Source organism: Protomyctophum parallelum (genome assembly GCF_964188405.1).
Source record: "Protomyctophum parallelum genome assembly, chromosome: 14".
In the NCBI taxonomy this organism is placed as follows: Eukaryota; Metazoa; Chordata; class Actinopteri; order Myctophiformes; family Myctophidae; genus Protomyctophum; species Protomyctophum parallelum.
This window is the reverse complement of record NC_139709.1, coordinates 30,743,273-30,755,891: the sequence shown is the minus strand read 5'-3', so window position 1 is coordinate 30,755,891 and position 12,619 is coordinate 30,743,273. Positions and strand designations below refer to the sequence as shown.

Below are 12,619 nucleotides of genomic sequence, written 5' to 3'. Positions count from 1 at the left end.
TTGAACAATTCAATACTTTCATTTTACATGGATTATGCAACCTTCCATTTGGAGCCACCCTCCAATAAGCGGCATTGTAGGTCTATAGTATAAACAATGGTGGGACCTGTTCCGCTGGGAGCCTTGGGGCGTTTTTGCGCGCCTGCTTGAAAACACCTGCAGCCTGGTTGCCATTTGAAGGGAGGAACAGCATCTCCATTGTTAGCAGGAACAGGGGGAAAAAACGACCCCATTTTCCGTTTATACATTTGAGGGTGAATTGGTCACTTACTCATTGTGTCTGCTCGTTTAATTCAAAACAGTTACCTGAGGATTTTAACTTTGCGTTGTTGAAGGTAGGTCTTTGAACAGTGGGGGTGCTGCAAGCTGACGGGTTAGGATAGGTCTTTGAACAGTGGGGGTGCTGCAAGCTGACGGGTCAGGATAGGTCTTTGAACAGTGGGGGTGCTGCAAGCTGACGGGTCAGGATAGGTCTTTGAACAGTGGGTGCTTCAGGGCCTGTGGAGCTGTGATCCTGGTAGCAGGGTTGAGGTCCAAGAGTCGGTCCAGCAGAGCGTACGCGTCACCAGGCACTGCGTCCCAGCCTCTCGCGTCATCACGTTCTAGCTCGGCAGGGTGAACGGAGGTTTCTGACTCCAGGTGCTGGTGAACAACAGGCTTGCCTTTGGCTTCATCCTTGGCTTGCTGATGATGTTGTTGTTGTTGTTGTGTTAGACTTGCTTTTGCAACCTTGTCATTTTGGGAGCGTGGCGTGACTTCATCCTCTGGCGGCGGTCTCCGTCCTCTCAGCGCTTCGCACAGTGTCCTCAGGTCTTGGCGAGGAAGTTCCCGGCTACACACCACCGCCTTACCTGTGTGGGAGATTACACCCAAAAGGGTTTTCAGCCATTCATAGGCAAGATGTAATAACAAATAGTAATGTTGCAATGTGCTTCGACTTAGAGATGCACGATTAATCGGTCATCATATCGGTATGGTACATCCTACAGGAAACATCGGTGTTGGTATTGTCAATTTGACCATACAATTAACTGGTAATCTGATATCGGCAAAATTGTAATATTGTGCATCCCTACTTCAACTACTACATTTGCAATACAGCCCATCTGTGTCGTTTTCTCACTGTATGTTATTGCTACAGTGACAACATTATGGTGATCGGGTGATTCTGGAAAACATTTGAATAATAAGCACCAAATTTCTTGGCTGCCTGGATGGTTTCCCGGGAGCCTCGTATGGTCATTATCTGAGTGAGAGCGATCATGTCGTCGCTGGCTTTGAAGAAAGGGTAGCGGCCGCTAAGGAGGGACAGCAGGATGACCCCAGCTGACCACATGTCTATAGCTGCAAATGAGGAGACAGAGAAGGAGGAAAACAGTGATTCTCTCCCTCTTTCTTTTTTTTTTACTTAAACCCATTTAGACCCGAGGATGATTCTACATAATGTCTTCTAAATCATTGACTGAAAAACCTATGTTTCTATTTCAGTGGTTCTCAACCTTTTTCATGCCGAGGACCCCTAGAATTATCTGCATTTGGCCGCCGACCCCCTTCTGAAAATATGTTGTTACAGCTTCCAACCCCCCCCCCCCCCCTGCGTGTCACTATCACTACCTGTATCCTGTCACCCCCCTGTACAATCCAAATAAAGGCCCCAAAATATATATCTTTTAAATGTTTTACTCTGAATGTGTACACATTTAACCCATTTTGGGCGGGATCCCCTTTTGGTGTTAGCATTATGTTATGCTTTAGCTATTGAAAAATAGGAGATCTACAAGCTCATAGCTCAGAGCTTGTAGGTCTGCTATTTTTGAAAAATCGAAGAACCACTGACATAGAAACAGCTTTTTCAGATATTTTTAGAATTCTAATTAGATTTTTTTTTAAGAATCTGATCTCAGGTCAGAATTAAGGATGTGTGTCGATATGTGTCGTTTGGATATTCTTTGTGGTTTGAGTTACCAACCTGTCCCCTGGTTGGGCCACTTGGTGAGGACCTCTGGTGCTCTGAAGCCTGGGGTTCCAGCCCTGGGAGCAACCTGCTGCTTCCTGGTGGAGAACAGGGTGGGAGTCAAAGAAGAACAACATCAATAACACACCGTGGGAGAGAAGCCAGATGATCAAGAATGAAACCAAAGTATAGGACGACTCAGTCCGCTTTCTAATGGAGGACAGAACTGAAAAAGCACTAAAAACCACACACCATGTTTATTATATAATTTAGCTATTGTGCCGAATATAAGACGACTCGGATTATAAGACGACCCCCATTTTTCCAAGACTCTTTTGTGGGAAAATAATATTGAATGTCAAATAGTCTAGTCCTCGATTATAATATTTTTTTAGGATATTTCCATCGGAAAAAAACATAGTCTTATATTCAGGCCAATAGGGTAATAATTATCATGAGTCTCATTTACTCAAAAGGGAATACAAAAGATCAACTTAACTACCCGGTAGCCTGCTGCAGAATTGGTGTAAAAACGTGTAACATAAAGAAGAATGTTATGCCTCTTTATTAACCAACCACTGCCTGCAAGTAAGTGACGATGCCAATGGAAGATGGATCATATCCATTTAGTTTTTTTTTTTAACCTCGACATGCAGCTGTTGCAGACACGGTCCGTTGAGTAACAGTTGCAGGTTTGGCCCAGGCTGATGCCAGCAGTCTTCTGGTGTTTCTGAGTGCTAGTCTGGCTCTTGGCAGGCAGGGGGCACCGGCTGGCTGCCGCATACCTCCGTTGGGCTGGGTCCTCTATTCTGCCTGGCTTCACCAACTAAGCGAGAACAAGAAACACCAATCAAGAAGCTTTTTGGAATCAAGTGTCTCTAAAAACGATCGAATCATGTGGATCTCAGGATTTCATCTCAGGGTGAAAATAAATCACAGACTGAGGCTAACCTTTGCTTTTATATGAAATATCCGAGACTATTCCGATTTTATGGAAGACGCTTCTAAACATACTGTATGAGTTTGACCGCTTCAAATGCTCTAGTCTTAAAATATTAACCGAAAATAGCCGCTGTACAAGCGCATTGAGAGCTTGTATATCGGCTATTTGTGCTGCCCAACATGCTTCCATAGAAGACAGACAGCCTGGCTTCTATAGAATCCAAAAGACTGAAATCAGTCATGGCGACTGACAACTTTAATCCATGACGACTCCTAATTTGGGCAAGGTTTCAGCCCGAAACCTGTATCTAAATAGAATGGCACTAGTCCTCTGCAAGGTCATTCATTAGTTTGTGCCTTATATTGAGTGCAGCCTGTGTTGATCTTGCTCTTCAGCACATGCATGTGTGCATAGTGAATTGTACTGTATGAACAGAGAACTGTGTACGCTTCTGATGCCTGCAAACCGCAAAACATTTGTATTGTAATTTCTATGCAATAAAAAGGATAATGAAATATGATACATTTTTAAAAACGACATATTCCAAGATATTACCATTTGGTAATTATCTACATAAACATGGGAACAGAACAGGGATTGCGATATTTACAGAAAGGTTTTGTTAATAGTGAAAATCCTTTCAATGATTATGAGGTTTCTTACCTCTACCTTCATGGCAGCTGGTTTAGTGGAGGGAGTTGGAGTGCAGCTGTTGAGGTTTCTCTCTCCAAACACAGGTCGTGTGGCAGATTTCATAATACATAATGGTTTCAAATTCTACACAAAACAAAAAAACATGGATGTATTCAGAATATAGTGCATGAAAACATACACCCCGATATTATAAAGTTCTAAAACATTCCACAAATTCTGGTTATACTGGTTTGTGGAAAACACAAGTTTTACAATATGTAATGACAGTTGGCTGTAATACCAATGTAGCTGTTTTAGATTAACGGGAGCAACCCCAGTGCAGACACCTTTGTGTGTTTCGTGCGAGAGGTGGCAGTGACAGACGTTCGCTTAATCAGTGGTTTCCCCAAGGCTGAAGAAGAGACCACGGATGTGCTGGTGGAGGAGGAGGGGAGGGGCGTGGAGTGAAGTGGGGCTTTGGAACATTTGGCGGGCTGTGCAGGGGGTGCTCGTGAGGTGGAGGCTGTGGTGATTGGGGGTCTCGACGCCGGTGCCTTCTTGCCCTGTGCCACGTCTTGTTTCCCAGTGGTACCACCACCACCACCCTTCGGGGCGCTCCTCAGTTTCACCACCTTCAGCAGTTCCACCTGGGTGTCGTCGGTGCCCTGCGCCAACCCAAAGTCCACCAGAGAATACCTGCACGTACAAGTGCACTTCTTTATAATAATAATAAAGTAAAGTGTGCAGTATATAGCGCTTTTCAAAAACAGTTACAATGTGCTTTACAGTTACAAAAAACACCTACAACTATATAGGTGTGGTCAAAAAGGGCCAATTTTATTTCTCTCAAATATTTGTTTTACTCTACTACGAGGGATAATCAGAGCATTAGGAAGTAAATGTTAAAAAGAAAATGATTAAAAAAAAATTGGAAATGGAAAGTGAATTGTAAAGGATGAGGCATATTCCTCCCATCAACCAAAGAAAGTGTGGCAGAGAAACCTTATAGACACAACAGAGGGAGTCTGACTAGTGAAGACACACAGTGTAATGATGATCCAACCTGAGCATCTCTCCATGGTTTAACTTTAACCAGTTATACTCACGTCTGGTCCTGGCGGTTGTAGAGGAAGTTGTTGGGTTTGATGTCACGGTGGATGATGCCAAACTGGTGGATGTGTTTCAAGGCCTTCAGCAGGTGGTACATGTACTGACGCACTTCCTCAAAGCTCAGCAGACCGATGACATCCTGAGAGACACATTCGATTGCCATTTTAGTTTCCCCCGTTGCATAAACATTTTGTCTACTCTATAATCTACTTTGGATGTAGACCAATTTTTAAATGGTTCTACGCATGTACCGATATTTGCTTTAAAAAACTAAAACCAATTGGTAACACTCACCACTATGGGTTGGTGCTCCATGTAGGGCATGACAATCACACAATGGTCTTCGTTCCTGAAGCAGTAAGTCACACCCATGACATTTTCTTTGCCTCTGTAAAACAAACGTGACACCATGAGATCAGAGTACAAACTCTATTTAATTTGCGCGAGAATAGATCTAGCACTGTTAATCCTAGGCTTTAGACTGCAAGTACATCTGTCTTTGATCAACATGAAATGAATATGAATGCATGAGCACATTCACGCTTAGTAAATAATTGACAAACATGCATGAACGTGAACATAACCGTGTTTGCTGATAACACCGTTATGCGCCTGTCTATTAATATAATACAATAATAATACAATGATGGTAATAATGATTGAAGGACTCTGGCATGTCAATCAACAAATTAAAGGGGCAATGTAGAGATGATCTAGAATTCTAGATTCAAATAATCAAAGGTTGCCTGAAGGTTTATGACCAAAAGCTCGCAAAAGAAATGTATGTGCTTTTTCATTCAAAGAATCAATGATTAAAATACTTTATATCTCACAAATAAAGAGGCATGCTTTACCCCAATTAAATTGATCACAGTCTCATGACAAAATTTCAAGAAAAAACAGAGATAAACACACACACACACACATATATATGTTTTTATGCCTTTATAATATAATAAGGACAGTAGGCTGACAGGAAATATGGAGATTGGGGAGTGACACGCAGCAAAGGCAGTCGGAAGAATTAAATATGTGTGCTCATTTTGTTACTCACCCAGCTACGGTGAGACACTGGAGCTCAGCAGCGACACGTACAGGGTGGCTGGTAGGGATGAGATGCTTCAGAGCAAACCTCTCTCTCCTCCCATCCAGCATCTGAGCCTCACCCAGGTACACCGAACTGAAAGTACCTGGTATGACAGTAAGTCAAATGATTGGTCAATACTAGGGATGCACCAAAAGGGAAATTCTTGGCCGAAACCGAATATAGGCAACAGTTGGCTGAAAACCGAATATGATTAATATTATATATTTTTTCCTACCATTGCTGTCATGGCCGTACCTAAAAGCTACTTAATTTATGGCAAAATAAATGGTTATGGCAAAACTTTACTTAAATAATAATCACTATTATGGGTCCATAACACATTTATTCGGCTCTTTTGAATGCATTAATTGCATATACTATTCGGTGATAGATTTTCTGCCTATTAGGGACGAAACCGAATAGGCCGAAAATGCATTTTTAGCCATTTTCTGCCAGATATTTTCTGCGGCCGAATATTTGGTGCATCACTAGTCAATACTTAGAAAGGTTAATGCATTAATCAACAAGTCAAACTTGATATACATTCTTTCCTCACATTAAATCTACAAAAGTATTTAACTGCTGTATTTTCACCCAAAGTGAGCAGAACAATGACTGGCCTTATAGTGTCGGCCCTGATTGGGAGGTTGGGGTTCGATCCCCCGGGCCGGGTCATAAAAGGAGACCATAAACAAAATGGGACACAATGCCTCCCTGCTGGCACTCAGCATCAAGGGTTGGATTGTAAGTAAGTACCGTTAACTAACTTTTATTTATATAGCACTTATTTATATAGCACTCAAAAAGAAAACTCACATAGTGATTAAATAAAAACAAGAACAGCAGACATATAACAAAGCAGAAAAACATAGTGGATATTATTATATATTAATTTTACAATCTCATCAGTTACAGATGTATAGAGGGTATGCGCACACATTTGCATAACTAACTTTATGTGCATGTCAACTCGAGGTGCATAGCCTGATCAAAAATGACAATGAAATTTGAGAGACCATAGGCAACAATGAGCACCTCAGTTTTGGCCTTTTATAAGCTGAAGGAAATTGTTTTCCAATCAGTCCTAATAGCAGACAGACACTCCTGCAAATATATAATTGAAAATAAGGTTAAGCCCCTGCAACATACTGGTGTCATGAGTCATGACTCATGTGATCCAGGGGGCGTACTTGTATGGCAAGCCGTTTTAACATTTAATCGCTAGACTGGATATGTATTCCAGATATCTGTAATTCAGTTCTTCCTAGTCAAAACTAACGTTTCAGATATCCACAATGACATTCCTCCTATCCAAAATTACCATTCGAGATATCCATATTGTCATTCCTCCTAGGAAAAATGACGTCACTTTTTCCATTCATGTGTATTGGGCTTTTAGTTTTGGATATCCGTAACTGCATTCTGGATATCTAAAATCAACATTCTGGATATCTATAATTAAATTCTTACTAGGACAAACTACCATTTCAGATATCTACAATGCAATTCTTACTAGGATAAACTACCATTTCAGATATCTACAATGCAATTATTACTAGGAGAAACTACCATTACAGATATCTAAAATTCCAAAAACATTACAGACAATACATCCATAATTATATTGTGTATATCCAAAAATGACATTGTGACTAGTACAAATGTAATTATGGATATCTGCAATTCATATTATGACTAGTACAAATGTAGTTTTGGATATCTGTAATTAGTATTATGACTAGGAACAATGCAATTACTCCTAGGAAGAACTTAATTTATCCTAGGAAGAACTTAATTTCTCCTAGGAAGAACTGAATTACTCCTAGGAAGAACTTAATGACTCCTAGGAAGAACTTAATGACTCCTAGGAAGAACTTAATTTCTCCTAGGAAGAACTTAATTTCTCCTAGGAAGAATTAAGTTATGACTATCTGAAACTAAAAGCCCAATACACATGAATGGAAAAAGTGACGTAATTCCTCCTAGGAAGAACTGAATTTCTCCTAGGAAGAACTGAATTACTCCTAGGAAGAACTTAATTTCTCCTAGGAAGAACTTAATTTCTCCTAGGAAGAACTTAATTTCTCCTAGGAAGAACTTAATTTCTCCTAGGAAGAACTTAATTTCTCCTAGGAAGAACTTAGTTTCTCCTAGGAAGAACTTAATTTCTCCTAGGAAGAACTGAATTACTCCTAGGAAGAACTTAGTTTCTCCTAGGAAGAATTAAGTTATGACTATCTGAAACTAAAAGCCCAATACACATGAATGGAAAAAGTGCCGTAATTCCTCCTAGGAAGAACTTAATTTCTCCTAGGAAGAACTTAATTTATCCTAGGAAGAATTGAATTTCTCCTAGGAAGAACTTAATTTCTCCTAGGAAGAACTGAATTACTCCTAGGAAGAACTGAATTACTCCTAGGAAGAACTTACTTTCTCCTAGGAAGAACTTACTTTCTCCTAGGAAGAACTTACTTTCTCCTAGGAAGAACTTACTTTCTCCTAGGAAGAATGACAGTTGTTGATAGGAGTAATGTTAATTTTGACTAGGAAGAACTGAATTCAAGATATCCTGAATTACAATTTCTACTAGCAAGAATGCAGTTCTGACTAGGAGAAACATGGTTTTGGATATCTAAAACATATATTACAGATAGGAGGGTGGTTTGATTAAATGTTAAAACGGCTTGCCCATAGTACTTGTACATCAAGCTGTCTCACACTACAGAATCAGCAGATATGGGCCCTCATTTATCAATCAAGTGTAAAATCTGCCACAAATTCGAGTGCAGGTTTCGTAGTACACCCACGTCTCCACGGCATTTATAAAGTGATCGCAAACAGCTGATCCTTCCTTAATTTTGTTCTCACAATTTGATCTGGCACGCCCTAAGAAATCAAGCCTCGCCCTCGTTTTTGCGACCTGAACCACTGCTATACGATCTGGAAACCATGGTTACCGTGCCTTTCTGCCCGCCTCACCCCCCTCTCTCATACACACACACACACACACACACAAGCTGCACGCACACGCTACTTGCAAGCCCAACTAACTGGTGTGTTGTTAAATAAATAAACAACGAACACCTGCATGAATTAAATAAAGTTGTAGGCCTACCCTGTCTGTTCCCTCTCACCTCGCTTGCCTTGCTGTCATGTCCACGCACGCACGCACCTACATGACACATTAAATAAAGCTGTCTGTTTCTCCTCTCGCTTCGTTTCCCTTGCTGCCCGCCTCACCCCCGCACACATATCGCAATTTTTCACTGTGTGTTGTTAGTTGTATATTAAATCATTAAAGTATTTTTAATTTAATATACAACAAGATATATTAGTGAGCGAAAACCTGAACCTGTGAACCATAATTAAATAACAAATAGGCACACACACGCTGCTGTTTTGCAGGTGCTCCTCCTGTCCAGTGTGTCTGTCTGTCTGTCTGTCTGTCTCTCTCTATCACAGTGGTCCGTCCGTGACCAACTGACCATGCACGTTCCGACGTTCGACAGTCTATTTAGATTGCCTCGCAGACGTTAGTCACTGCAGTGGCCGCCGGCCGGGCTGTCAACTGTCATATGAATGTGCAGCAAAAACCGTATAAGCCTCATGTGGCTGGTGGTTGCTTGGCTGGGTAATATACCTATATATCTCCGATGCAGTTCCCACTTGCGCTGGGAGCCTGGCACGGTACATTTGGCATTGAGCGACGCGTCGGGTTTATTATATTGCACATACCGTAAGAAAGACATCGGCCATGCTGTAGATTAGGCTACAGTAGGCTATACCACGTTGGGACTGCTGCACTATACTCTCGTCCCGTCATGGAAATATTTCAGCACAGACAGCCCAAATCCTCGCATGTATGCGCTCATGCAAAACACTGTTTAAATGGCTTAAGCATCTCTTGCAACATTGTTTTTAATTGCGCGATTTTATCTCCTACTAATTTCATGTGACATGTATTCCTTAACATTTTTATTTATTTATTTTTTACATGTAGCCCATATACATTATACATAGGCTACCTTTTATATAAACATTTTAGGAGTGAATACATATATGTTGCCTGTGACAGCCTCTCAGCAGTTCAGACAAGGCTGCTCCGCTTGTGTAAAACAGAAAAACAGCGTACGCCAGCTGAAGAGTAGACGTGACTATTTGTCCTACTCAAGTTCAATTTCAAGCTTTGCCGGAAATGTTAAATGCCGAAAATGTCGGTAATTTCGGCGTGCGCCCATATTTTGGCGTACGCACGGTTGATAAATGAGGGCCATAGACTCCTGCTCTATGGGCCACATGACTCGGCAAGGATTACTTACTTACTGAAGCAGAACACGTACCTTCTCCAATTTTGTCGATGATGCGGAAAACCTTAGCAAGCTGAGGTACAGCGTCATAGAGGTACTCAATGTCCATCTCCACATCCTCTACAGGAATAGTGGGAAAAGACAACACGACAACACCACTTGTTTACGTCAGGGTCCTCCATGTTCAATTCATCAGAACATTTAAAGACGTACAAATAAACACTTCTACGCAAAAAAAGGAAATCATATATACAGTTAAAAGTTTTTTTTAAGAAAGAAATCACACCCGGTGAACCGAGTGGTGCAACAGTGCAACTCCCCTCTCTCTCTCTCCCCCCTCCCCCCCTCCTCTCTCTCTCTCTCATTAGCAGGCAACAGTGCAGCACTGTCTCTCTCTCTCCGTTTCTGGCATACAGCGCCCCTACTGGTACTCATTATATGATGCTCATAGTCACACACAGGTGAACACATAGGTGAACACGGACAAAGCTGTTCCTTGGAGTGGTTGCACCACTCAAAAAAAAGAAGGGAAAACATATACACTGCAGTATGGGGGAAAAAGGGGCAGGTTTCGAATTGCAGCCCCCCCCCCCCCGTAAGTGCTTTGAGAGCGGTTTTGAAGGAGTCTAGGGATTCATTCACAGTCCATAACGGCTGTTGGTAGGGCGTTCCACATTAAAATTAATTGATCCCAGCCTAGGCCATGGCTCAGTGGTCCAGGCAGTCTGGCAGTGTGCTGCGGGGTTCGACTCCAGATCCCGACGGCCTTTACTGCATGTCTTCCCCCCCCCCATCTCTCTCCCCATTTCCTGTCAGCCTACTGTCTGTCCCTCCATGAAAAGAATCTTAGAGGTGTAGTGAAGGCCCATTGCAAGTTGCTGCACTCTGTCGTCAACCCTAAGCCATTCCAATCAAAATTAGTGGGGGTGAGGAGGTGGGTTCTGAGAGTTAAGCCAAGTAAAAGCCTGACTAGTTTGTTTTGGGATGTCTGGAGCCTTGTTTTTAGGGCCTTTGAGGTGCTGTGGAGGTGCATGCATAGTCAAGGAAGGAAACCTGTTAGGGTCTTCAAAGTATTTTTGTTGACCAGTGAGGAGATTCTGTACAATAATCTTGTTCTTTGGTTGACCTTTTTGATTTTTCAGGCGACCTAGCCTGGGTGATCAAGTCTCGTCTTACGTCCCAGTAGGCAGTAGCTACCCTCAATCAGTACCCTCCTACGTCTCACCAGGACCAGGACCTGTGCGTTGCACCAGAGTCCCAGCACCAGACACATCCCATCATCTCAGATTTTTATTTTGACATCTGAAACATTTTCTAAATATGAATTATTATTATTATTATTATGTAAAATGTGACAGAAGTAGCATGTGCTTTAACATGCTACTTCTGTCACATTTTACTGCAGTCATGTGAGTATTAAATAAATCTACGAGTCTAAATCTTAAGCTAAACCGTAAACACCATGCATGGATTTTTCTCTCTAGTCAATGTCATCCACATCCTTTATACACATGCATGTAAAATGTGTGTCAAGTCAACCGTCAAGAATCCAACTCACTTGATATTTTGTTTCTTCTTTGAACAGATTTCCCCAGGCGCCCCTCTGTGGCGATGCTGTCATTGCTAAGAGGTGGCAACTCCATGCTGAGAGACATGTGTATCTAAAGATAAATTAAATCGAAATGCTCAGTTAATGCTAATTGGCCATCATCAACTCATTCAAACCAGTAGGGTAACACTGATGGCCGTTCCATGATTACTGTACAGTTAACTTTAGCCCTAGAACGGCTCTTGTTGTTACATACAGTATGTACAGTAACTTTTACTGGGTGATGAATCTCAACTTTCTGACCCTTTACCCAAAACATACTGACCTGCTGCATGAGTAAGGAATAAAAGCAGTGAAACTAGCTTCACTAGTTTTTACCTCCCTACCTCCCTTATGATTAATTCCCGTTCTGCTCTTTGGCTTTATAGAAGTGTATATGTATACGTCTCTAAATGTTTTGATGAATTGAACAAGGTGGACCCTCTTGTAAACAAGTGTAATGCTATATTGGGTCGTCCACTCACAGTTAACAGTCTTTGTATTGAGTTGTGCTTGAATTGTACTGTAATTCTTCAAACTGTTAATACATATTTCAATCAATCTAAGCTAACAAAGTAGCAACAGGCTAGTTGAGCTAGCCTACTAAGCCTAGTGAGATAACATTGCGCAATTTGCGCTAACAAATAAACTCACCCGTCTTTGATTGTAAAGTTTAACAGTTTCTCAGATGAACACGTTGCAAAAGTGCACGACATAAAGTTTTAAAAGCATATAAGCACAAATATCTCCAGGAGAGTTATCTAGTTTGACCGTTGCATGTAGAGAGAAGACCTGTGTCTGTCTTCAGTAAAACAGTAAACAACAAACTCCGCGCTAAAAGTGACGTCAGAGACAGAGGCAGCGTCTAGTGAGCTAATCTAGTGGGCTAATTTAAGACTTCCGGTGGACGATCTCTTCAAAATAAGAGTACCCTCTAGAGTATTGAAAAAAAGTTTAATTTGCACATTAAAACTACAAATTAAGCATTTAAATGATG

The 12,619-nt window shown here is 41.5% G+C and overlaps 1 protein-coding gene across 1 annotated transcript; it reads right to left on the bottom strand.

Moving 5' to 3' along the window:
• Window positions 1-462: 462 nt before the first annotated feature.
• On the bottom strand, window positions 463-12,416 carry cdc7 (cell division cycle 7 homolog; the record flags this gene model as incomplete). Its single annotated transcript, XM_083781318.1, has 12 exons — window positions 12,277-12,416; window positions 11,593-11,695; window positions 10,068-10,154; window positions 5,695-5,830; window positions 4,935-5,028; window positions 4,637-4,779; window positions 3,878-4,226; window positions 3,561-3,674; window positions 2,599-2,780; window positions 1,970-2,052; window positions 1,195-1,344; window positions 463-851 (listed from the first exon to the last, which is right to left on the bottom strand). Exons 2-12 carry the CDS (start codon window positions 11,687-11,689, stop codon window positions 463-465), a joined length of 1,824 nt encoding a protein of 607 aa, XP_083637444.1. The 5' UTR covers window positions 11,690-11,695; window positions 12,277-12,416.
• Between the last annotated feature and the right edge of the window lie 203 nt (window positions 12,417-12,619).